This window comes from Thalassophryne amazonica, chromosome 5 (assembly GCF_902500255.1).
Source record: "Thalassophryne amazonica chromosome 5, fThaAma1.1, whole genome shotgun sequence".
NCBI lineage: Eukaryota > Metazoa > Chordata > Actinopteri > Batrachoidiformes > Batrachoididae > Thalassophryne > Thalassophryne amazonica.
This window is the reverse complement of record NC_047107.1, coordinates 133,500,450-133,527,569: the sequence shown is the minus strand read 5'-3', so window position 1 is coordinate 133,527,569 and position 27,120 is coordinate 133,500,450. Positions and strand designations below refer to the sequence as shown.

At 41.3% G+C, this 27,120-nt stretch overlaps 1 protein-coding gene across 1 annotated transcript in view; it reads right to left on the bottom strand.

Annotated features, from left to right (window-relative positions):
• Nucleotides 1-27,120, bottom strand: part of fnbp1a (formin binding protein 1a) — a 350,992-nt gene that overhangs the window by 184,963 nt on the left and 138,909 nt on the right. The window contains exon 11 of the mRNA XM_034171436.1: nt 7,603-7,794. Within this exon, the coding sequence (XP_034027327.1) occupies nt 7,603-7,794 (192 nt within the window). The remainder of the gene's footprint in view (nt 1-7,602; nt 7,795-27,120) is intronic.

Here is a 27,120-nt window from a genome sequence, read left to right as displayed (position 1 = left end):
AGACCAAGGAAGACATCAAAGCGTCAAGACAGAAAACTTAAAGCAATATGTCTCAAAAATCAAAAATGCACAACAAAACAATTGAGGAACGAATGGGAGGAAACTGGAGTCAACGTCTGTGACCGAACTGTAAGAAACCACCTAAAGGAAATGGGATTTACATACAGAAAAGCTAAACGGAAGCCATCATTAACACCTAAACAGAAAAAAACAAGGTTACAATGGGCTAAGGAAAAGCAATCGTGGACTGTGGATGACTGGATGAAAGTCATATTCAGTGATGAATCTCGAATCTGCATTGGGCAAGGTGATGATGCTGGATCTTTTGTTTGGTGCCGTTCTGAGATTTATAAAGATGACTGCCTGAAGAGAACATGTAAATTTCCACAGTCATTGATGATATGGGGCTGCATGTCAGGTAAAGGCACTGGGGAGATGGCTGTCATTACATCATCAATAAATGCAAGTTTACGTTGATATTTTGGACACTTTTCTTATCCCATCAATTGAAAGGATGTTTGGGGATGATGAAATCATTTTTCAAGATGATAATGCATCTTGCCATAGAGCAAAAACTGTGAAAACATTCCTTGCAAAAAGACACATAGGGTCAATGTCATGGCCTGCAAATAGTCCGGATCTTAATCCAATTGAAAATCTTTGGTGGAAGTTGAAGAAAATGGTCCATGACAAGGCTCCAACCTGCAAAGCTGATCTGGCAACAGCAATCAGAGAAAGTTGGAGCCAGATTGATGAAGAGTACTGTTTGTCACTCATTAAGTCCATGCCTCAGAGACTGCAAGCTGTTAGAAAAGCCAGAGGTGGTGCAACAAAATACTAGTGATGTATTGGAGCGTTCTTTTGTTTTTCATGATTCCATAATTTTTTCCTCAGAATTGAGTGATTCCATATTTTTTTCCCTCTGCTTGGTCTAAAAAAGTAACCGTTACTGACTGCCACAATTTTTTTTTCCTGATTTCTTATAGTGTTTCTTAAAGCCAGAAAGTTGCCATTTGAAATGACTTTAGTTTTGTGTCATGTCTGTGATCTGCTTTTTTTCTACAAAATTATACAACTGAATGAACATCCTCCGAGGCCGGTGATTCCATAATTTTTGCCAGGGGTTGTAAAATTTCATAAAATCAACACTTCATCAACACTTAATAAATATAATTACAAAAGCCAATAAAAGCCAAGCACAGCCTGCTCAAAGAACTAGTCACATTAGCTGCTTATTAGCACATTATATGCCCTTTGCACATCAGTTTTATGCTGACCATCTTTTAGTGGTTTCTCCTGATGCTTCTTTTTTCGTGGTTTAGTGAGCTTGTGAGTCCCCGGTGGTGTTTGTGTTACATTTTGTTTTGCAAATGTTCTTCATTAGTGTTTTTAGTGTTTTCATTGTTATTGTTGTGTTTGACTAACATTGACGCCCTTTTCTGTTTGCTGCAAGCCAAATCTACCTACGGGTACAAATAAAGTCACCTGAACCTGATGCATCATGGGTAACTGTGCCCAGAATGGAAAGGGGTCTGTAAGCAATGATAAAAAAGTCACCTTTTTTTTTTTTTTTTAAACAATATTTTTATTTGTTTTAACAGTTGTTAAAGTCATCTTGCTTGCCTCTACTGGTGGTTGGCTCTCACTGCGGTATTGTATCACTTCCTGTTCCGGAGCACAGCGGTGTTTTTCTGTATCTGTTAGCTGTTTAATCTGCGCAGTTAGATTGATCTAGTTATCTAGATTACGATTTGTTTCCCAGTGTAATCTTTACGTGCCTTAACTAAAGCACTCCTTCTGCTGAATCACCTCTAAATTATTTACACATTATTCACTTTGCGTGTTTTTAGGAATCCGCTAGCTTAGCGTAGCTACTAGCTCTTAGCCGATTTAGCATGGCGGCTTCTCCTGTCTCTCCCGCACTTTTCTGCTCTGGGTGTGAAATGTTTAGTTATTCCTCGGCCTCCTTTAGCAGTAATGGTACTTGTAATAAGTGTAGCTTATTCGTAGCTTTGGAGGCCAGGCTGGGCGAATTGGAGACTCGGCTCCGCACCGTGGAAAATTCTACAGCTAGCCAGGCCCCTGTAGTCGGTGCGGACCAAGGTAGCTTAGCAGCCGTTAGTTCCCCCCTGGCAGATCCCGAGCAGCCGGGAAAGCAGGCTGACTGGGTGACTGTGAGGAGGAAGCGTAGCCCTAAACAGAAGCCCCGTGTACACCATCAACCCGTTCACATCTCTAACCGTTTTTCCCCACTCGACGACACACCCGCCGAGGATCAAACTCTGGTTATTGGCGACTCTGTTTTGAGAAATGTGAAGTTAGCGACACCAGCAACCATAGTCAATTGTCTTCCGGGGGCCAGAGCAGGCGACATTGAAGGAAATTTGAAACTGCTGGTTAAGGCTAAGCGTAAATTTGGTAAGATTGTAATTCACGTCGGCAGTAATGACACCCGGTTACGCCAATCGGAGGTCACTAAAATTAACATTAAATCGGTGTGTAACTTTGCAAAAACAATGTCGGACTCTGTAGTTTTCTCTGGGCCCCTCCCCAATCAGACCGGGAGTGACATGTTTAGCCGCATGTTCTCCTTGAATTGCTGGCTGTCTGAGTGGTGTCCAAAAAATGAGGTGGGCTTCATAGATAATTGGCAAAGCTTCTGGGGAAAACCTGGTCTTGTTAGGAGAGACGGCATCCATCCCACTTTGGATGGAGCAGCTCTCATTTCTAGAAATCTGGCTAATTTTCTTAAATCCTCCAAACCGTGACTATCCAGGGTTGGGACCAGGAAGCAGAGTTGTAGTCTTACACACCTCTCTGCAGCTTCACTCCCCCTGCCATCCCCTCATTACCCCATCCCCGTAGAGACGGTGCCTGCTCCCAGACTACCAATAACCAGCAAAAATCTATTTAAGCATAAAAATTCAAAAAGAAAAAATAATATAGCACCTTCTACTGCACCACAGACTAAAACAGTTAAATGTGGTCTATTAAACATTAGGTCTCTCTCTTCTAAGTCCCTGTTGGTAAATGATATAATAATTGATCAACATATTGATTTATTCTGCCTAACAGAAACCTGGTTACAGCAGGATGAATATGTTAGTTTAAATGAGTCAACACCCCCGAGTCACACTAACTGTCAGAATGCTCGTAGCACGGGCCGGGGCGGTGGATTAGCAGCAATCTTCCATTCCAGCTTATTAATTAATCAAAAACCCAGACAGAGCTTTAATTCATTTGAAAGCTTGTCTCTTAGTCTTGTCCATCCAAATTGGAAGTCCCAAAAACCAGTTTTATTTGTTATTATCTATCGTCCACCTGGTCGTTACTGTGAGTTTCTCTGTGAATTTTCAGACCTTTTGTCTGACTTAGTGCTTAGCTCAGATAAGATAATTATAGTGGGCGATTTTAACATCCACACAGATGCTGAGAATGACAGCCTCAACACTGCATTTAATCTATTATTAGACTCTATTGGCTTTGCTCAAAAAGTAAATGAGTCCACCCACCACTTTAATCATATCTTAGATCTTGTTCTGACTTATGGTATGGAAATAGAAGACTTAACAGTATTCCCTGAAAACTCCCTTCTGTCTGATCATTTTTTAATAACATTTACATTTACTCTGATGGACTACCCAGCAGTAGGGAATAAGTTTCATTACACTAGAAGTCTTTCAGAAAGCGCTGTAACTAGGTTTAAGGATATGATTCCTTCTTTATGTTCTCTAATGCCATATAACAACACAGTGCAGAATAGCTACCTAAACTCTGTAAGGGAGATAGAGTATCTCGTCAATAGTTTTACATCCTCATTGAAGACAGCTTTGGATGCTGTAGCTCCTCTGAAAAAGAGAGCTTTAAATCAGAAGTGTCTGACTCCATGGTATAACTCTCAAACTCGTAGCTTAAAGCAGATAACCCGTAAGTTGGAGAGGAAATGGCGTCTCACTAATTTAGAAGATCTTCACTTAGCCTGGAAAAAGAGTCTGTTGCTCTATAAAAAAGCCCTCCGTAAAGCTAGGACATCTTTCTACTCATCACTAATTGAAGAAAATAAGAACAACCCCAGGTTTCTTTTCAGCACTGTAGCCAGGCTGACAAAGAGTCAGAGCTCTATTGAGCTGAGTATTCCATTAACTTTAACTAGTAATGAGTTCATGACTTTCTTTGCTAACAAAATTTTAACTATTAGAGAAAAAATTACTCATAGCCATCCCAAAGACGTATCGTTATCTTTGGCTGCTTTCAGTGATGCCGGTATTTGGTTAGACTCTTTCTCTCCGATTGTTCTGTCTGAGTTATTTTCATTAGTTACTTCATCCAAACCATCAACATGTTTATTAGACCCCATTCCTACCAGGCTGCTCAAGGAAGCCCTACCATTATTTAATGCTTCGATCTTAAATATGATCAATCTATCTTTGTTAGTTGGCTATGTACCACAGGCTTTTAAGGTGGCAGTAATTAAACCATTACTTAAAAAGCCATCACTTGACCCAGCTATCTTAGCTAATTATAGGCCAATCTCCAACCTTCCTTTTCTCTCAAAAATTCTTGAAAGGGTAGTTGTAAAACAGCTAACTGATCATCTGCAGAGGAATGGTCTATTTGAAGAGTTTCAGTCAGGTTTTAGAATTCATCATAGTACAGAAACAGCATTAGTGAAGGTTACAAATGATCTTCTTATGACCTCGGACAGTGGACTCATCTCTGTGCTTGTTCTGTTAGACCTCAGTGCTGCTTTTGATACTGTTGACCATAAAATTTTATTACAGAGATTAGAGCATGCCATAGGTATTAAAGGCACTGCGCTGCGGTGGTTTGAATCATATTTGTCTAATAGATTACAATTTGTTCATGTAAATGGGGAATCTTCTTCACAGACTAAAGTTAATTATGGAGTTCCACAAGGTTCTGTGCTAGGACCAATTTTATTCACTTTATATATGCTTCCCTTAGGCAGTATTATTAGACGGTATTGCTTAAATTTTCATTGTTACGCAGATGATACCCAGCTTTATCTATCCATGAAGCCAGACGACACACACCAATTAGCTAAACTGCAGGATTGTCTTACAGACATAAAGACATGGATGACCTCTAATTTCCTGCTTTTAAACTCAGATAAAACTGAAGTTATTGTACTTGGCCCCACAAATCTTAGAAACATGGTGTCTAACCAGATTCTTACTCTGGATGGCATTACCCTGACCTCTAGTAATACTGTGAGAAATCTTGGAGTCATTTTTGATCAGGATATGTCATTCAAAGCGCATATTAAACAAATATGTAGGACTGCTTTTTTGCATTTACGCAATATCTCTAAAATCAGAAAGGTCTTGTCTCAGAGTGATGCTGAAAAACTAATTCATGCATTTATTTCCTCTAGGCTGGACTATTGTAATTCATTATTATCAGGTTGTCCTAAAAGTTCCCTAAAAAGCCTTCAGTTAATTCAAAATGCTGCAGCTAGAGTGCTGACGGGGACTAGAAGGAGAGAGCATATCTCACCCATATTGGCCTCTCTTCATTGGCTTCCTGTTAATTCTAGAATAGAATTTAAAATTCTTCTTCTTACTTATAAGGTTTTGAATAATCAGGTCCCTTCTTATCTTAGGGACCTCGTAGTACCATATCACCCCAATAGAGCGCTTCGCTCTCAGACTGCAGGCTTACTTGTAGTTCCTAGGGTTTGTAAGAGTAGAATGGGAGGCAGAGCCTTCAGCTTTCAGGCTCCTCTCCTGTGGAACCAGCTCCCAATTCAGATCAGGGAGACAGACACCCTCTCTACTTTTAAGATTAGGCTTAAAACTTTCCTTTTTGCTAAAGCTTATAGTTAGGGCTGGATCAGGTGACCCTGAACCATCCCTTAGTTATGCTGCTATAGACGTAGACTGCTGGGGGGTTCCCATGATGCACTGTTTCTTTCTCTTTTTGCTCTGTATGCACCACTCTGCATTTAATCATTAGTGATCGATCTCTGCTCCCCTCCACAGCATGTCTTTTTCCTGGTTCTCTCCCTCAGCCCCAACCAGTCCCAGCAGAAGACTGCCCCTCCCTGAGCCTGGTTCTGCTGGAGGTTTCTTCCTGTTAAAAGGGAGTTTTTCCTTCCCACTGTAGCCAAGTGCTTGCTCACAGGGGGTCGTTTTGACCGTTGGGGTTTTACATCATTATTGTATGGCCTTGCCTTACAATATAAAGCGCCTTGGGGCAACTGTTTGTTGTGATTTGGCGCTATATAAAAAAAAAATTGATTGATTGATTGATTGAACAGTTAAAGTACTATCACATTGAACAAAATTATATATGAAATATAAGAAGAGAACCCAAACAAACTAAACAAAAATACATGAAGCAGTTCAACCTTAGAATTGACAACATATTTGCCTAATTAAGTAGCCATACATGTAAAAAATGTATAATAATAATAATAATAAGAATTAAAAAGTCACCATTTATTTCTTCTCCTCCAAAAGGCCAACTTGAAGTTATTCCTGATGAACCGTTGCATTTTAAATAGTCTTTCAGCTACAGAATAATGTTTCCATCCATGATTTGTTTTGTAGTTTAAATTTGACACCGTTACTTTCACAATGCCGCCACTTCTCGGTGAAATCTGTAAAGGCGTCTTTCACTGGCTCCTGCATGTACAAGCAGCAGCTCCCGACAAACAGGATCACATCTAACATTTATCTTTCACCCTCAGGTGTTTGGGATGACGACAGAATAATGCAGTACTTCATATTCACTACGGCCTCTCATCGGCCCAGAAGACTGGCATCACTGTAATGTTTGTGTCGGTGGGGAACGGCGTGTTCAGGCAGCACACTTCTCAATCAAGCACCTGATGAGTTTTGAAGTTATGACAGAGCATTCAGGGGAATTTCAGTCTTAAATGATGCTGTGGGAAACCAGTTGAAAGTCATCATGACTTTTTCGCCCATTTTGTTTGAGTTTCATCAAATGTGATCCATTTTGAAAAAGCAGCTTTTTCTGATCTGCATGTCTTTATGACGGTCACTAACACACTAACTAGTGTAAGAACTGTACCAAATTTACTGTAGTCAATTTATATAATGTCCAGGACAGAGGATTCCCAGGGTGAATAAAAAGTCTGCGGGTCACAGAAGCTTTTCCTATGGTGCCCTGATCTCCCTGCACGGACACGGCACTCGGACTCTGGAGATTTTTAAGTGCATATTAAAGACTCATCTTTTTACCCTGTTTTATCATTAGTATTTTATGTGATTGCATGTTTTCTTTTATTCTTTTTATCTTTTATGTTTTTATTCTTTTATTGTGGTTTTTTAATCTTTTGATTCATGTTGTTGTTCTTGTGTTGTGTGAAGCGCCATGAGGTGACCAAGTCATGAGCTGGCGTGATACAAATTAATAAAATTTGAATTTGATTTGAGAGGGCAACAAGGACTGATCATTAACAACACATAAACAATATATTTTTGAGGTTGTCAAGCTCCTCCCAATCAGTGTTGTCATGTTTTCACATTTCCTCTGAGGGATTTTCATGATACTCAATGTAACGACTGGATTCAGCCAATCAGAATCAACCGAAAGGTAAAGGGTGCATGTGTGTACCCCTCTCTTCAGGCTGCGCAGACACTGTTTTCTGGTTCTTGCACCAGAGGTCATGAGGTCATTGAGTCGCTGTGCGATTGGTTCTCTTGAAGCTTGGGCTGGGGACTGAGGACTGTTGGCCACTCCTCCAGGGGATGGAGAGGTCGGTGGCGGAGGAGGCGGCTGACGAGGAGATGACAGAAGATTCAGCAGCTGTGGCGAGAGATGCGTTCGTCACATTTATTGATAATACATGTCAAAGTGCAATCACAGAGGCAAAACAAACAAAAATGTACAAACAAATTCAAATTTTACATCAGTGAACATCAAAAGTACATGACAGAAAAAAGATTTGATTGAATGTAATCAGATGTTTTGATGTCAGCACACTGATCATCCTGACCTCATCACATTCAGAATGCAGAGGACATGAAGGTACAAAGGTTCAGCAAGAGGGCGCCAACAAAACCCTTCAAATCTGCTCTCAGTCACAGCAAGCTGGCAGAGGGAGGCCAAAGCATGACGGAACCTCTTTCTTCGAGTTAGAACTCAATCTTCAATTTTAATCTATTTCCATTTATACAGCGCCAAATCACAACAGAGTTGCCTCAAGGTGCTTCACACAAGTAAGGTCTAACTTTACAAACCCCCAGAGCAACAGTGGTAAGAAAAACTCCCTCTGAGGAAGAAACCTCAAGCAGACCAGACTCAAAGGGGTGACCCTCTGCTTGGGCCATGATACAGACATAAATTACAGAACAATTCACAGACGAATATACAAGAAACGTTGTTGGTGCACAGGACAGGAGGGTTGCAGAAACAGACACCACACCCATCTCTGGATGGAGCTGCACCTTAAACAGAGAGAAAAAAACAGAATCAGGCACCAGAAAGACAACAAATACAGTATAATTTGTCAGCATTAAACAACAAGAAAAACAGAAGAAATACTAAGGTGATCACCGGCCACTAGCCCTAAACTTCGCTAAAAGACCCAGAATTTAGGTGAAGTTGAGGCTGCAGCCCGCTCCAATTACTAATAACATGAATTAAAAGAGTAAAAAGTGTAGAACTATACTGTACCAGTATGCTAGCCATATGAAAGGGAAAATAAATGCGTCTTAAGTCTGGAGTTGAAAGTCTCTACAGAATCTGACCGTTTTATTGACGCAGGGAGATCATTCCACAGAACAGGGGGGCACAGAAAGCTCTGTGACCCGCAGACGTCTTATTCACCTTAGAGACACAAAGTAGTCCTGCACCCTGAGAACGCAAAGCCCGGGCCGGTACGTAAGGTTTAATTAGGTCAGCTAGGTAGGGAGGTGCCAGTCCATGAATAATTTTATAGGTTAGTAGCAGAACCTTAAAATCTGATCTCACTGGGACAGGAAGCCAGTGAAGAGACGCCAAAATGGGTGTAATGTGGTCAAACTTTCTGCTTTGTGTCAAAATTCTGGCAGCAGCATTTTGAACCAATTGGAGACCCCTATTGCTGGACTGTAGTAAACCAGAAAATAAAACATTGCAGTAGTCCAATCTGGAAAAGATAAATGCATGGATCAGGGTCTCAGCATCAGCCATAGACAGGATGGGATGAATCTTCACTATATTTCACAGGTGGAAGAAAGCAGTCCTCGTAATATTTCTACTGTGGAGGCCAAAGGACAGCGTAGGATCAAAAATTACCCCAAGGTTCCTCACTTTGTCAGTGTGATGTATGACACAAGAGCCTAGGCTAAGCGTTAACTAGTCAAATTGATGCCAATGTCTCACTGGACCAAGAACCATGATTTCAGTCTTATCAAAGTTTAAAAATATCAGCTTGGGACTCCGGCGAGGGTGGTCGCATCTCCTCCTCTCTCTTCTATCTCTGCTCCAACCTTCAAAGTCCCTACTTCACCAGGCTGTGAATTCTTCAAACTATATTGGATTAATCATGGAATTGATCAGCTGGTCTCTGAATGCTATTGACACCATTTTTTCTACAAGAAGATCAGGGCCGGGGGACCATGCGTGCCTGGATGGAACTTACCCTGTGGGCTATGTTCTCGATGCCTGGGAAACTTGGCGGGTCACATGCCTCGCACCTTTCTCTGTGGAGGACGTCGAGGATTTATTCATATTTGGATTCATAGTAGGAGGGCTGGTACTTATTGGCTTATGTGCTGCCCTGACCTACCAGAAGATTGGCAAGACAGCTGCCGCCAAAACCACGACCCCTCGCTCGTCCATCATGAATAATGAGTTGGGTAAGGCGATGCATTCTCAGACTGCGTTAACCCTTGAACTCAGACGGAAATTGGATAACATCTCGGAGCAAATGTGTGCCTTGCAGGTGAAAGTGAAGATTTCAGAGGCCGGGAATTTTTCATAATTGGGATTTGGTATGTTCATGTAAAGCTGGAAAAGTGTTTTTCACTGCTCAACCACAAACACGGCAGGCTTATCAGCCTCTCAAGGATAAATGCCCATTGTTTTTCCTCCAGAAGAATTTCTACGGCCTTGGGAATATTGGCTCATCCATCTATCCATTCAGCCATCCAAAAGTAGGAAGTTTCTAGACATCCAACTTCTCACTGTTCAAGGCAATCTTGAACAGGAAGGAATTTATGTGGATGAGATTACCAGCAGTTATTGGCATGTATAACTGAGTATCATCAGCACAGCAGTGAAAGGTAATCCCAAAGCGCCGCAATATGTGCCCAAGGGGTGCTATATAAAGGGAGAAAAGCAGGGGGCCTAAGATGGACCCCTGTGGAATGGACATCAATCAATCAATCAATCAATTTTTTTTATATAGCGCCAAATCACAACAAACAGTTGCCCCAAGGCGCTTTATATTGTAAGGCAAGGCCATACAATAATTATGTAAAACCCCAACGGTCAAAACGACCCCCTGTGAGCAAGCACTTGGCTACAGTGGGAAGGAAAAACTCCCTTTTAACAGGAAGAAACCTCCAGCAGAACCAGGCTCAGGGAGGGGCAGTCTTCTGCTGGGACTGGTTGGGGCTGAGGGAGAGAACCAGGAAAAAGACATGCTGTGGAGGGGAGCAGAGATCGATCACTAATGATTAAATGCAGAGTGGTGCATACAGAGCAAAAAGAAAAAGAAACAGTGCATCATGGGAACCCCCCAGCAGTCTACGTCTATAGCAGCATAACTAAGGGATGGTTCAGGGTCACCCGATCCAGCCCTAACTATAAGCTTTAGCAAAAAGGAAAGTTTTAAGCCTAATCTTAAAAGTAGAGAGGGTGTCTGTCTCCCTGATCTGAATTGGGAGCTGGTTCCACAGGAGAGGAGCCTGAAAGCTGAAGGCTCTGCCTCCCATTCTACTCTTACAAACCCTAGGAACTACAAGTAAGCCTGCAGTCTGAGAGCGAAGCGCTCTATTGGGGTAATATGGTACTACGAGGTCCCTAAGATAAGATGGGACCTGATTATTCAAAACCTTATAAGTAAGAAGAAGAATTTTAAATTCTATTCTAGAATTAACAGGAAGCCAATGAAGAGAGGCCAATATGGGTGAGATATGCTCTCTCCTTCTAGTCCCCGTCAGTACTCTAGCTGCAGCATTTTGAATTAACTGAAGACTTTTTAGGGAACTTTTAGGACAACCTGATAATAATGAATTACAATAGTCCAGCCTAGAGGAAATAAATGCATGAATTAGTTTTTCAGCATCACTCTGAGACAAGACCTTTCTGATTTTAGAGATATTGCGTAAATGCAAAAAAGCAGTCCTACATATTTGTTTAATATGCACTTTGAATGACATATCCTGATCAAAAATGACTCCAAGATTTCTCACAGTATTACTAGAGGTCAGGGTAATGCCATCCAGAGTAAGGATCTGGTTAGACACCATGTTTCTAAGATTTGTGGGGCCAAGTACAATAACTTCAGTTTTATCTGAGTTTAAAAGCAGGAAATTAGAGGTCATCCATGTCTTTATGTCTGTAAGACAATCCTGCAGTTTAGCTAATTGGTGTGTGTCCTCTGGCTTCATGGATAGATAAAGCTGGGTATCATCTGCGTAACAATGAAAATTTAAGCAATACCGTCTAATAATACTGCCTAAGGGAAGCATGTATAAAGTGAATAAAATTGGTCCTAGCACAGAACCTTGTGGAACTCCATAATTAACTTTAGTCTGTGAAGAAGATTCCCCATTTACATGAACAAATTGTAATCTATTAGACAAATATGATTCAAACCACCGCAGCGCAGTGCCTTTAATACCTATGGCATGCTCTAATCTCTGTAATAAAATTTTATGGTCAACAGTATCAAAAGCAGCACTGAGATCTAACAGAACAAGCACAGAGATGAGTCCACTGTCCGAGGCCATAAGAAGATCATTTGTAACCTTCACTAATGCTGTTTCTGTACTATGATGAATTCTAAAACCTGACTGAAACTCTTCAAATAGACCATTCCTCTGCAGATGATCAGTTAGCTGTTTTACAACTACCCTTGCAAGAATTTTTGAGAGAAAAGGAAGGTTGGAGATTGGCCTATAATTAGCTAAGATAGCTGGGTCAAGTGATGGCTTTTTAAGTAATGGTTTAATTACTGCCACCTTAAAAGCCTGTGGTACATAGCCAACTAACAAAGATAGATTGATCATATTTAAGATCGAAGCATTAAATAATGGTAGGGCTTCCTTGAGCAGCCTGGTAGGAATGGGGTCTAATAAACATGTTGATGGTTTGGATGAAGTAACTAATGAAAATAACTCAGACAGAACAATCGGAGAGAAAGAGTCTAACCAAATACCGGCATCACTGAAAGCAGCCAAAGATAACGATACGTCTTTGGGATGGTTATGAGTAATTTTTTCTCTAATAGTTAAAATTTTGTTAGCAAAGAAAGTCATGAAGTCATTACTAGTTAAAGTTAATGGAATACTCAGCTCAATAGAGCTCTGACTCTTTGTCAGCCTGGCTACAGTGCTGAAAAGAAACCTGGGGTTGTTCTTATTTTCTTCAATTAGTGATGAGTAGAAAGATGTCCTAGCTTTACGAAGGGCTTTTTTATAGAGCAACAGACTCTTTTTCCAGGCTAAGTGAAGATCTTCTAAATTAGTGAGACGCCATTTCCTCTCCAACTTACGGGTTATCTGCTTTAAGCTACGAGTTTGTGAGTTATACCACGGAGTCAGACACTTCTGATTTAAAGCTCTCTTTTTCAGAGGAGCTACAGCATCCAAAGTTGTCTTCAATGAGGATGTAAAACTATTGACGAGATACTCTATCTCCCTTACAGAGTTTAGGTAGCTACTCTGCACTGTGTTGGTATATGGCATTAGAGAACATAAAGAAGGAATCATATCCTTAAACCTAGTTACAGCGCTTTCTGAAAGACTTCTAGTGTAATGAAACTTATTCCCCACTGCTGGGTAGTCCATCAGAGTAAATGTAAATGTTATTAAGAAATGATCAGACAGAAGGGAGTTATCAGGGAATACTGTTAAGTCTTCTATTTCCATACCATAAGTCAGAACAAGATCTAAGATATGAGAACAAGATCTAAGATATGCATGCATCGACTCAGACAGTGCGCAGAAAACATTAAATGCAAAGCACTTTTCACTCATGGTTTCATTTAAAACCAACTAATTCCGGACAGTTTATTGACATTAACGACAACTCTGTCATTTTTTACAAAGTGAAAACATGATATCGCACACATCTAAAGTAATGTGCTAATTCTGAAGGTTTGAGCAGTAACACACATGATTATGGGGAATTCAAATGATCTCTCATCACTTCCTCCTCTCCCTGTCAAATGCATAGAACACTGTCATCTACTGTGTGTGAGTGTGAATAGACCAACTGTAATTTGTTGTTGGTATTCACCCTATTGAGATTTCCAATTCCGCAAAATCTTGCAAAATTTCGGAGAGTTTGCATTGAGATGGTCAGACTGCTGCTCGGACATGGCTTCCCCGGTACACAAAGACGACAACAACCCGTGTAAACGTAAGAAAAAGGACTCCTCTACAGACACGGAGGATCTCCAGAAAACGGAGGTGGACGTAAGTGTACTCCAGTCCATAAACACAAAGCTGGATTCACTCATGGTGTTACACGCGGAGATTAAAGACATTCAGGTAAGCCTCAGCTTTGAATATGAAAAAATAGAATGGCTGGAGTCTGAAAATAAATCACTCAAGGCTTCGGTGGAGTTATTAACCAAAACAACAGACACGCTAACCAAAGAAAACAAGAAGGCTAATGAAATAATACTGGATATTCAGTTCAGGAGCATGCGTGACAACTTAATTTTCTCAGGGATACCAGAAAACCCGCCTCAGATGATCCAGAAACCCTCTTAAAAGACTTCATGGTTTCCAAACTCAAACTTCCAGCAGCTACTGTCGATAACATCACTTTTCATCGTGTGCATAGACTTGGTGGACCCAAGAGCAGAAGACCTCGGCCCATCATCGCCAAACTGGAACACTACAAACATAAAGACCTCATTAAAAGCAAAGCCAGAGAGCTCAGAGGGACCAACTTCGGAATAAATGACCAGTTTCCAAAAGAAATCAACGACCGCAGAAAGATTCTTTACCGATCATGAAACAGCACAGGCAGAATAATGAACATGCGTACTTGGTAGTAGATAAACTGTATATAGATGGTCAGCTGTATCGGGACCCATCCACAACCCCGTGGCTCTTCTGAGGATGTCCGCAGTCTTAAGAAGCTGGATCATTTAAACACGCTCCCACCGCACGCAGTCTCTTCTTAAACTACACGCACACTTTAACCCATTCACACCTGTTACACTCACTCATCATGCACATGTGTAATCTATGTTCAATGTGTGTCGTACTTGTGTCTGTCTTTTCTGTGAGCTTTTTCAATATGTAGCATCAGAATTATTTTTTCTTTAATATGCTTCCTCTAAATTTGGTGTCATGGAATGTGCGTGGCATTCGCTCACAGGCAAAGAAGGTAAAAGTCATGGATCACATGGAAAAATTAAATGCAGATATTTGTCTTCTACAAGAAACACATCTATCTAAAGCAGAGGAAAATTTACTGATTGGCCCAATATTTAGTCAGTGTTTTTCAGCTTCTTATAACAGCAGACAGAAGTCAGTATATTAGTTCATAGGAGAGTTCCATTGATTCTTAATAACTGTGACAGATCCTGAAGGTCGGTATATATAACCCCTGGCAATAATTATGGAATCACCGGCCTCGGAGGATGTTCATTCAGTTGTTTAATGTTGTAGAAAAAAAGCAGATCACAGACATGACACAAAACTAAAGTCATTTCAAATGGCAACTTTCTGGCTTTAAGAAACACTATAAGAAATCAGGAAAAATAATTGTGGCAGTCAGTAACGGTTACTTTTTTAGACCAAGCAGAGGGAAAAAAAAATATGGAATCACTCAATTCTGAGGAATAAATTATGGAATCACCCTGTAAATTTTCATCACCAAAACTAACACCTGCATCAAATCAGATCTGCTCGTTAGTCTGCATCTAAAAAGGAGTGATCACACCTTGGAGAGCTGTTGCACCAAGTGGACTGACATGAATCATGGCTCCAACACGAGAGATGTCAATTGAAAATCAAACTCTTAAAAGAGGGTAAATCATCACGCAATGTTGCAAAAGATGTTGGTTTTTCACAGTCAGCTGTGTCTAAACTCTGGACCAAATACAAACAACATGGGAAGGTTGTTAAAGGCAAACATACTGGTAGACCAAGGAAGACATCAAAGCGTCAAGACAGAAAACTTAAAGCAATATGTCTCAAAAATCAAAAATGCACAACAAAACAATTGAGGAACGAATGGGAGGAAACTGGAGTCAACGTCTGTGACCGAACTGTAAGAAACTGCCTAAAGGAAATGGGATTTACATACAGAAAAGCTAAACGAAAGCCATCATTAACATTAAATTTGTTTGGTGCCGTTCCAATGAGATTTATAAAGATGACTGCCTGAAGAGAACATGGAAATTTCCACAGTCATTGATGATATGGGGCTGCATGTCAGGTAAAGGCACTGGGGAGATGGCTGTCATTACATCATCAATAAATGCACAAGTTTATGTTGATATTTTGGACACTTTTCTTATCCCATCAATTGAAAGGATGTTTGGGGATGATGAAATCATTTTTCAAGATGATAATGCATCTTGCCATAGAGCAAAAACTGTGAAAACATTCCTTGCAAAAAGACACATAGGGTCAATGTCATGGCCTGCAAATAGTCCGGATCTTAATCCAATTGAAAATCTTTGGTGGAAGTTGAAGAAAATGGTCCATGACAAGGCTCCAACCTGCAAAGCTGATCTGGCAACAGCAATCAGAGAAAGTTGGAGCCAGATTGATGAAGAGTACTGTTTGTCACTCATCATTAAGTCCATGCCTCAGAGACTGCAAGCTGTTATAAAAGCCAGAGGTGGTGCAACAAAATACTAGTGATGTGTTGGAGCGTTTTTTTGTTTTTCATGATTCCATAATATTTTCCTCAGAACTGAGTGATTCCATATTTTTTTCCCCTCTGCTTGGTCTAAAAAAGTAACCGTTACTGACTGCCACAAATTTTTTTTCCTGATTTCTTATAGTGTTTCTTAAAGCCAGAAAGTTTCCATTTGAAATGACTTTAGTTTTGTGTCATGTCTGTGATCTGCTTTTTTCTACAAAATTAAACAACAGAATGAACATCCTCCGAGGCCGGTGATTCCATCATTTTTGCCAGGGGTTGTAATAACCCAGGCCACTATTTCCAGTGAACTATTTACAATTGTTAATTTATATGCTCCCAACAATCATGACCCAACCTTTTTTCATACACATTTTCACAGATTTCTAATTTAATGGCCAATTCACAGTCATCACTGGCGGGGACTTTAACGTTGCTTTAAACCCGTCTTTAGATTGTTTCAGTTCTCCAACATCTGTAAGGATTTCTCAGTCTGCCAAAACTATAAAGGAGTATATGGATGACTTTGGTCTGGTGGATAGTTGGAGGATCAAAAATACATTGACAAAGAAATACACATTTTTCTCTCCTGTACACCTGTCTCATTCAAGAATTGACTTGTTCCTTTCTAGTAATTCTATAACTCCCAAACTTAATTCTAAAATTCATTCCATCACTATCAGCAATCATGCTCCTGTGTCACTCTCCGTACAAATAGAATCCACTATTAAACCGTCTCACTCATGGCGTTTTAACACCTCACTTTTAAAGGACTGTGAATTTAATAAAATAAGAAGAGAGTGGACAGACTTTATAGAAAAAAATGACTCTCCAAGTGTTTCTCCTTCTTTGCTTTGGGAAACAGGAAAAGCAGTAATCAGAGGGAAAACATAAATGGAACATAAATTAGAAAATTACCTTGAAGAAAAAATTAAACATTTAACAAACAAATATGCAGCAGACGCAAGTGATCAAACTCGGTCTGAATTAAATAAGGCAAAGTTCCAACTCTACAATATTATATCGAAAAGAAAAAAAAAACAGAGTTCCTCATCCAACGACTTAGACATAATAATTTCGAACATAATAATAAATCAGGTAAATTTCTGGCAAATCAACTACAACGCAATAAGGAAAAATCAAGAATAACATCTATCCAGGATCAAGCTGGAAACTACACAGTCACTACAGGAAATTAATCAGATATTTAAGAACTATTATAGTAATCTGTATTCATCAGAGAATACACCTAATGCAGTAGATACCCAGTCATTCCTTGATAATCTAAACCTGCCTCAACTTTCTAAAGAGAACACTGAATCATTAGACACCCCTGTAACTATCATAGAACTACATGCAGCTTTGAATAAAATGCCTAATGGCAGGGCTCCGGGTCCAGATGGCTTTCCTCCCAAATTCCTGAAACATTTTTGGGAGATACTGGCTCCACTATTCTTTAGGACGTTTTCAGAAATTTGGACTAAAGGTCAGATTCCCATTCATATGAATACTGCAGCAATAAAACTTATACTGAAACCAGAAAAAGACCCTACTCTGACCTCTAATTACCATCCGCTATCATTAAAAAACAGATGTAAAAATCAATGCTAAGGCACTGGCATCTCGCTTAGAAAAAATATTGCCATCGATAATACATAAGGACCAAACTGGGTTATTAAGGGTCGACATTCTACCAATAATGTCAGAACACTTCTCAATGTCATTGACAAATCACAGTGTAGAAATACAAAGGCAATAGTGGTGTCATTGGATGCAGAAAAAGCCTTCGATAGAGTCAGTTGGAGTTTTCTTATTAGAGTACTTCTTAAATTTGGCTTTGGAGAATCATTTATTCATTGGATCACAACTCTATATAACTCACCAAAGGCCACAGTCACAACTAATGAGATTACCTCTCAAAGTTTCACTTTGCAAAGAGGGACTAGACAAGGCTGCCCACTCAGCACTATTTGCAATATTTATAGAACCACTTGCGGCTGCAATACGTCAGAACGTCAACATCAAGGGTATCAAGTCTTCAATGTCTGACCACAAAATCAATTTATATGCTTATGATATCATATCTCCAAGAACCCTCAAAATCACTACAAGAAGTATTTAAACTGATCACTACTTTCTCACAACTATCAGATTACTCTATGAACTGGTCAAAATCAATGATACTTCCTTTAACCAAGGATTCATGGAACCCTTCACCCCAACATCCACACTATACCTTTCCCACTGGAAATATTAAGTACCTAGGTATAAACATCTCTTCTAAATTAGGAGAGCTGGCCCATTTGAACTTTGCCCCACTCACTGACAAAATCTGTAATGATTTGAAATGATGGAACAACCTCCCCATCTCCTTATTAGGACGAATAGCAACTATCAAAATGAAAGTATTACCACAAATGAACTACCTTTTTTCAATGATTCCATTCAAGCCCACAGTCAAATGGTTTCAGACTTTAGATTCGGCCATTTCAAAGTTTACTGGAAAAATAAAAAAGCTCAAATTAGTCTCGCTACTCTTCAGAAAAATAAATCTCAAAGTGCTCTGGAAGCACTAAATTTACTCCATTATTATCTATAAATAAAATTGAATTGAATTATCTGACTAACCAGATACAATACTTGATTAAATGGATTCATCCCGATCCAGTTCACGGCTCCTGGATTGAATTAGAACAGTTAGAATGTAACATCAAACTCTCATATTTACCCTTCATTACTGCTTCCATTAAACACCATAAATGTTTTAAAAATCCGTTGATTTCTTCCACTCTGACTGCCTGATGGTAAAACTTAGAAATTACAGACTCACTAATGGAAATCTGTACAGATGCTCCTATTTGGCACAACCCAGACTTTAAGATCAATAAAGCAACTCTTCATGTCAGCACATGGGAACAGAAAGGAATCACACACCTTCATCACCTCTTTCAAAATAAAAGGTTTATACCATTTAAGAACCTGATGCAGAGGTTTGAAATTATAGGAGGAAATTTTATTCATTACCATCAAGTAAAGTATGCAGTGATGTCAAAAATTCAGAGGCATCAGTGTCCACCAGAACCACCCACATTAGTGACACACATCAAGAACCTCCTCCCAATAAAGAAAACCTTGTCTAAGGTATATAAGTTAATATCAGGCATAGACACTGTCTTACATTTACCCCGTTTAAAATGGGTGGTGGACTTCCTCCTGACCTCTGACCCTGACCACTCTGTAAAAACACATTTTCAATGACAAAAAATACCAACTTACAACTCATCCAATACAAAGTTCTTCATCGAACACACATCACACAATATAAGATGTATAAAATGGGCTTCTCAGACTGATGTTTGCTCACAGTGTGAACTAAACACCATTGATACCTATTATCATGCCCTTTGACTCTGCTCACCTGTCCAGTGTTTTTGGTCAATGAAAAATTGTTGTTTATCTCAATTCATTAAATTTGAATTTGGAGGGCTAATATAAAAAAATAAAATTCTTTTTTCTTTTTGCCTGTTAGGGAATGCCACTTTTTTCACCTGTACTGTATTATATTAGATTATGATTTGTTCCTATTATTGTTGACCTACTGACTTTTCTCTCTCTTGTGCCGCTAATCCAGGTTGCAGTTCTTTGGGGTACCTCTTGTCAGACTGATACTGTGTGGTTTTGTTTTTTTTTTCCTCTTCTTTTCTTGAATATGATTGAATTGGTGGAGGAGAGAGATTGTGTCTTTTAGAGTGGTTGGCCCCTTGGGTGCGGCGGGGCTGTGTGGCCTGGCTGTGTGTGGATGGTTTGGTGTCCAGGTGTTGGGTCCTGGACTTGCTGGGGGATTTGGGGTTGGCGCTTGGGGGGTCTGGGGGGGGGGGGGTTTGCTTCCCGGTGCTGCCGGTTGGCGCCACGAGCTTCTGGGGGGGTTGGGTCGGGTACTGGCCCGCGCACCCTTTGGCTCCTCTATTGCGGGGCGTGGCCAGTGGGGGCCCGGGTGCCGCACCGCGGGGCTTCATCGTTCCTTTTCAGTTGGGTCTGTCTACTCTACCGTTGGTGGGTTGGGGTCCGGTGCCTGAATGGGGGGTGGTGCCTCTCCCCGGGGCTCGGGTGTGCATGGCCCCACGTGCCCCGGCCTCTCCCTCCGGGTCTGTGGGGCCCGCCTGTCTCCCCTGGCTCCTCGGCTGCCCCTGCCGCTCCGGGGTCTCATCCTGCACCTTCCCTGGTTTGGTGCCTCCGGGCGGGGTGGCCCGTCCATCTGTGGCTCCCTGCCCCCGTCCCCCCTGTTGGTTTGCTCCTCCCTGGCCTCCGGTGCTCCTCCGGGGCTCCCCACCTCGCCCAGTCCCGTGGTTTCCCTGGCACCTCCGCCGGATCTTGGGTTGGGCTGGGGGCCTGTTGGGACTGGTGTGGGTGGCCTCCTCCCCTTGCTGCGCCTCCCCTTCCGCATCCTGCTTGGGGTTGGGCCTCATGTGTCACACCCTTTTAATGCACTTCACCGGGTTAGCACCTGCACACACAATGTAGGGTTCACATGATTTGCAGTAGGGTGTTGGGGATGGGTTTGCAGGGCAGTCTGTGGCGCAGCTGTGCGCTGCAGCCTTCCACTGTGATCTCCATCCGCCACTCCTGCCTTGCAATTTTAATGCACACACCTCACTTCTACATGTTTAGTAAACACCTGCACCGATTTAGAGTCAGGGTCACTAGGCGGTGGTGGGTTTGCAGGGCAGGCTGTGGCACAGTGGTGTGCCGTGGCCACCCACGGCAGTCTGCCACCTGCCGGGGGGGGGCGGTCGTACACAGCAAGGGAGATGAATATAACAACTATAGCAGGGTTGGTATATCCCCGGGTGCCTGTGGATGTCTGGGGCTCTGCCTTGCCGGTTCTGCCGTGGTCCACTGGCCCTGCTCTGGGCCTGTGGGGCCCGGGGTCCCGTGGCCCATTGTGGGGGTGGATGGTGGTGATGGGGAGCGGGTCTTGGCACTGGGGGGCTGGCGGCTGCTGGGAGGATCAATCAATCAATCAATTTTTTTTTTTATATAGCGCCAAATCACAACAAACAGTTGCCCCAAGGCGCTTTATATTGTAAGGCAAGGCCATACAATAATGATGTAAAACCCCAACGGTCAAAACGACCCCCTGTGAGCAAGCACTTGGCTACAGTGGGAAGGATGGGGGCCGTGGTCTCGGCGGGATGGGCCCAGCTCTCGCTCTGGCGGTTGGGCCTCGCCTCTTGTCTGGGGGCTGGGCCCCGCCCTCGTGTGGCTCGGTGGTTCCTACCTTGTGCTTTGAATTTGGTTGCGGTGGCTCCTTTGCTCCCAGTCCTTGCTGCCGCTCGCTCCCGCCCTCGGGGGCCATGGCCCTGGTGGCGTGGTTCTGGGGCTCCTCCTATTGGTGGGCCTATGCTGGCACCCTGTTTGCTTCCCTTGGGTTTGGGGCGGCTCCTTGTGCCTCTGTGGGGGGGTCGAGGGTGCGTTCCGGTGCTGTTGGGCCGCTCCCCTGTTGGTTTGTTGTGCTGCCCAGTGGCTTTGGGGGCTGCCTTTCCTGGCCCCCGTGCCCTTCCGCTGCCCCTTTTCTCCTGGTCCCCCCGGGGCCCTGCGTCCTGGACCCACGTCTGTTGGTGCTCGTGGCCGCCCGCGTGGCTTCTGACGTGCCGGAGTGGTCCATGTGATATGGTAAGGTTCTGTACTCTTGTCTTGGCCCAACACACCAGTCACAGTAGTGATCTGATATTTAGTTGTGATCTGGGTCTCTGTGTGTGGATGGTTGCCTGTTTGTGGCCATCACCATAATTCGGTTTTTGGGTGCTCTTAAGGGGATTAACACTACAGTGTTCTAGATTAGGGTATGGATGCTCACTAATTAGACAACAGACTGTTGCTGTCACCGTTTGTTCATGTGTGGTTGTTTGTCCTGGTATGTTGTATGGTTGGGGTCCCGTCTCCTCGGTGTCTCACGTCACAGTTATTGTCTTCACCATTTGTCTTTCATTCTTGCCTGTCTTTGTGTTGTTTTGGTGGTCGGCCCTTCCTGATAGAAGTTGTCGGTTGGCTTTGAGTAGGATGTTGTAGGCTGATCGGGAAGGGCGGATGGGGGTCACACACACACCACATTCACTCACGCACTACATACCTTCTGTCTTGCAAGAATAAATTGCATATATGGGTATTAATGTTTATAAATGGTTCTGCCAGTGTGGCATTTACCATTACTACATATATGCAGACAGGGGGGAAAAAACACTCTTTGTATGTTGTGCCTAAAACTCTCGTTAATCTATTATCCGGGTTTTCAGATGTTATTGTGTTTGTTTTATGTACCCTTACCAAAAAATAGTACTGATAAGTATATAAAAAGTAAACTAGAAGTATACTTGAAACATACTTGCATATACTACTTTTTGGTAAGGGTAAACATGCGAGAAGCTCAGGTTGTTTCTCTGTTATTTTCAATAGGAATCGCTGTAAGCCACAATTGCTTCCTGTTCATGTAGTTCTGGGAGAAAGTGACGTTTGCTCTTTATCGTCTTGCTTATTATCCTTTACAACACTGTTTGTGCAGTTTGCTAAAGAGTAATATATATAAAATGCCTGAAATTCGGTTTGCTTTTATGAAGTTCCACGTAGGTTAAACGCAGCAGACACGGATGATTTGGAATATTTGTTTCAGCAAGTTTTTAGGGCCTCATGCAGCAGTCTTACATTTCATTTGCAACTGTCCTCATGTGGTTTGACTGCAGAAACTCTCTGGTGTGCAGGTGATTATGGGATATCTCAATAGGGGCAATTGTGTTACTTTAAAATGTTATACTGTTGTGAGAGGAGTGTTATTTTTTTATTGATGCAAGGACATCATTCCACAGAACAGGGGCATGATAAGAGAAAGTGACCCGCAGAGTTTTTATTCACCCCAGGGACACCAAGTAGTCCTGCACCCTGAGAACACAGATCCGGGCTGGTACGTAGGGTTTAATTAGGTCAGCTGGGTAGGGAGGTGCCAGTCTGTGAACAACTTTATAGGCTAGTAGCCAAATCTTAAAATCTCCTCTCACTTGGACAAGAAGCCAGTGAAGAGACGCCAAAATGGGTGTAATGTGGTCAAACCTTTTGCTTCATGTCAAAACTCTGGCAGCAGCATTTTGAACCAGTTGGAGAGCCCTAATGCTGGACTGCGGTAAACCAGAAAATAGAACATTGCAGTAGTCCAATCTAGAAGAGACAATGGATGGGACAAATCTTTGCTATATTTTGCAGGTGGAAGAAAGCAGTCCTCATAATATCTCTAATGTGGAGGTCAAAGTTCCTCACTTTGTCAGTGTGATGTATGACACACGAGCCGGTTCACCTCCATCTGCTGGAGGAGGACTGAGCTTCTCACAGCGGTCTGATTATTGCAAAACACATGACAGGAACCAACATGTAGGGTTTTTAAGTGTTACAGATGTTTTTGACCGTTAAGATTTACTCAGTATGCCAGCAAAAACAATGTTAGCGGATGAAAGTTAGTGGAACTAAATTTAACTGAAGGTAATTGGTTCACTGATGGTTTAGCTGAAAAGCTAATCTGCTAATGAAAAAAATAGCTTTGCTAATTAGTGGTTAGCAGAACTGTGCCCACTACTGGTGATCATACAGGGATGAGAATTGGCAAAGAAAAAAAATTCTGAAAATTGGCTGGCGCCCAGCAGCCACCATAGGCCGCCAGTCCAGAGGCAGTCCACAGGTTTTGAGCATTTTAGAGGCATTTCAGGGCCACTAGAGAGACCTAATTTCATGAATTTCCATTTGATATTTGTTGTATGCTGGGGTACATGGAAATCTTTCTGTAATAAAAGAATCTATGTAGAGCTTTTTTCAGTGACACCTGCCGAGTGCTAACAATAATAACAACAATAATAACATATGTACTCACTATAAATGCCATAGCAGTGGACAGATATCACTGAACTTGCCAAAACTAGTCTTCTTCTGGTCTTTCCTTAACCCGCAATGAGCTCTGAAATATACTAGAATTTTACACAAATATGTGTAAATCATTTAAAGACATTAAAACCTAGCAAAACAACATTTGTGGTATAAAACAGTGACTTTATTAATATTCATATGTAAAATGTATGCTTACAAATTTTTGCCCCATAATAAATTCCTAAATCACACCAACTATACCAAATAAGGATTATTTTGTAAGTATTTTTATTGACCTGAAAAAGGCTTTTGATGTTATAGACCACTCAAGATTGCTCCACAAGTTACAACAATATGGAATAAGAGGTGTTGCACATCAGTGGGTAAAAAGCTACTTAGAAAATAGAAAACAGTTTGTTCAGATAAATAATACCAAATCAGAATTGTGTAACATTATTTATGGAGTACCACAAGGATCGGTACTTGGACCCAAACTGTTTATTTTGTATATCAATGATTTTGTGAATGTATCCAATGTGCTTGGCAGCATTTTATTTGCTGATGATACAACGCTGTTTTACTCTGGATCAGATATACAGGAAGTAGCACAAGTGATAAATACAGAGTTGGAAAAAGTTAAACATTGGTTTGATATAAACAGATTGTCACTAAATATTAATAAGACAAATTTCATATTGTTTAATGATAGAGCGAAAAAAAAATAATGTGTCATTACAAATAGATGGAATGGATATACAAAGGGTAAAAGAAATGAAATTTTTAGGAGTCATGATTGATGAAGATCTTACATGGAAGTCACACATAAATTACATAAAAGGAAAAATAGCGAAAGCCATTGCTGTTTTGCATAAAGTAAAATATTCATTAAATAGTTATGGTTTATTAACATTGTACAATTCATTGATTGTCCCATATTTAACTTACTGTGTAGAAATCTGGGGATCAACATATACAACCTATATACAACCTTTATTTATTTTGCAGAAAAGAGCTTTAAAAGTGATTAGTAACAGTGGTTTTAGAGATCCATCTAATCCATTGTTTATTAAGTATAGGGTACTTAAATTTCATGATTTAGTTGATTTGAAAATATTACAAACGATGTACCAAGTTAATAAAAATACTTTACCAACAAACATTCAAAATATGTTTGAAAAAAGAGTAAGTAGTTATAAATTGAAAGGAATAGAAGTCTTTAAAAAACCAAGATTTAGAACCAAAGTAAAGGAAAGGAGTATTGCAGTAAATGGTGTCAAATTATGGAACAATCTTAATAAAGAAATTAAAGAATTAAGGTCACTTAAATTATTTAAAAAACATATTAAATTAGATGTATTAAGTAAGTATGAAACTATGAAGTAAGTCAGTGGGCTGCAAGAAAGTAAAAAAAAAAAAAAAAAAGTAAACTGCTAATAATGTTTGGAGTGTCTTAAGTTTAAATATAACCTGTCAGTGATGTAATCTATTAATTAATGGTCATAATTATGAAATGGGTCAGTGGTATGTGACAAGTTAAAGAAATGCAATCTGTTAAATAATGTTGACTATGATGCTGTATATTGAAAGATTGTATTGTTAAAAGGGGCAGAAATCATAAGACTTGTTCTTCTTTCTGCTCCTTTTCATTCTGGTATTGTGGTGCTTTTGTTTTTTGCTTTTCTGTTTTTCTTTTAAATGAATGAAATAAATATTAAAAAGAAAAGAAAGAACTACTGATGTCAGTCAGCAGGAAAACCCCACAGGCGCAAACAGCATGGTATCATTAAAAAGCACACGTCCTGAGCACCAGCTGTACAGCAGTCTATGAAATGAAATTCACCAACATAAAAATAAGAATAAAATTAATGCAGGCTGATTTTGGCATGCAGGCAAAATATATTTTGTCATTTTTGAATGGTTTATCTAAAATATGAAGGAAATCAATTGTAAAGCCTAAAAGAAGTTTCTGTAGGAAGTATTTTAGCAGCAGCAAACACCTCCCCCAGGCGTTCCCAAGCCAGCTGCGAGACATAGTCCCTCCAACATGTCCTGTGTCTTCCCCAGGGCCTCCTCCCAATGGGACGTGCCCGGAACACCTCTCCAGCGAGGCGTCCAGGGGGCATCCGAAAAAGATGCCCGAGCCACCTCAGCTGGCTCCTTTTGACATGGAGGAGCAGCGGCTCGACTCCGAGCTCCTCCTGAGTGACCAAGCTCCTCACCCTATCTCTAAGGGAGCGCCCAGCCAGCCTGCGGAGGAAACTCATCTCGGCCACTTGTACTCGCAATCTTGTTCTTTCGGTCAGGAGCCAAATCTCATAACCATAGGTGAGGGTTGGAACGTACATCGATCGGTGCATCACTGGTGGTTGGCTCTCACTGCGGTATTGTATCACTTCCTGTTCCGGAGCACAGCGGTGTTTTTCTGTATCTGTTAGCTGTTTAATCTGCGCAGTTAGATTGATCTAGTTATCTAGATTACGATTTGTTTCCCAGTGTAATCTTTACGTGCCTTATGAATGAATGAATGAATGAATGAATGAAAATGAATGAATGAATGAATGAATGAAAACTGTTTATTTTGAACATTTGATACAACAACAATTACAAGATAGATCAGTAAAGACAACAACAAAAACTTAACTAAAGCACTCCTTCTGCTGAATCACCTCTAAATTATTTACACATTATTCACTTTGCGTGTTTTTAGGAATCTGCTAGCTTAGCGCAGCTACTAGCTCTTAGCCGATTTAGCATGGCGGCTTCTCCTGTCTCTCCCGCACTTTTCTGCTCTGGGTGTGAAATGTTTAGTTATTCCTCGGCCTCCTTTAGCAGTAACGGTACTTGTAATAAGTGTAGCTTATTCATAGCTTTGGAGGCCAGGCTGGGCGAATTGGAGACTCGGCTCCGCACGGTGGAAAATTCTACAGCTAGCCAGGCCCCTGTAGTCGGTGCGGATCAAGGTAGCTTAGCCGCCGTTAGTTACCCTCTGGCAGATCCTGAGCAGCCGGGAAAGCAGGCCGACAGGGTGACTGTGAGGAGGAAGCGTAGCCCTAAACAGAAGCCCCGTGTACACCGCCAACCCGTTCACATCTCTAACCGTTTTTCCCCACTCGACGACACACCCGCCGAGGATCAAACTCTGGTTATTGGCGACTCTGTTTTGAGAAATGTGAAGTTAGCGACACC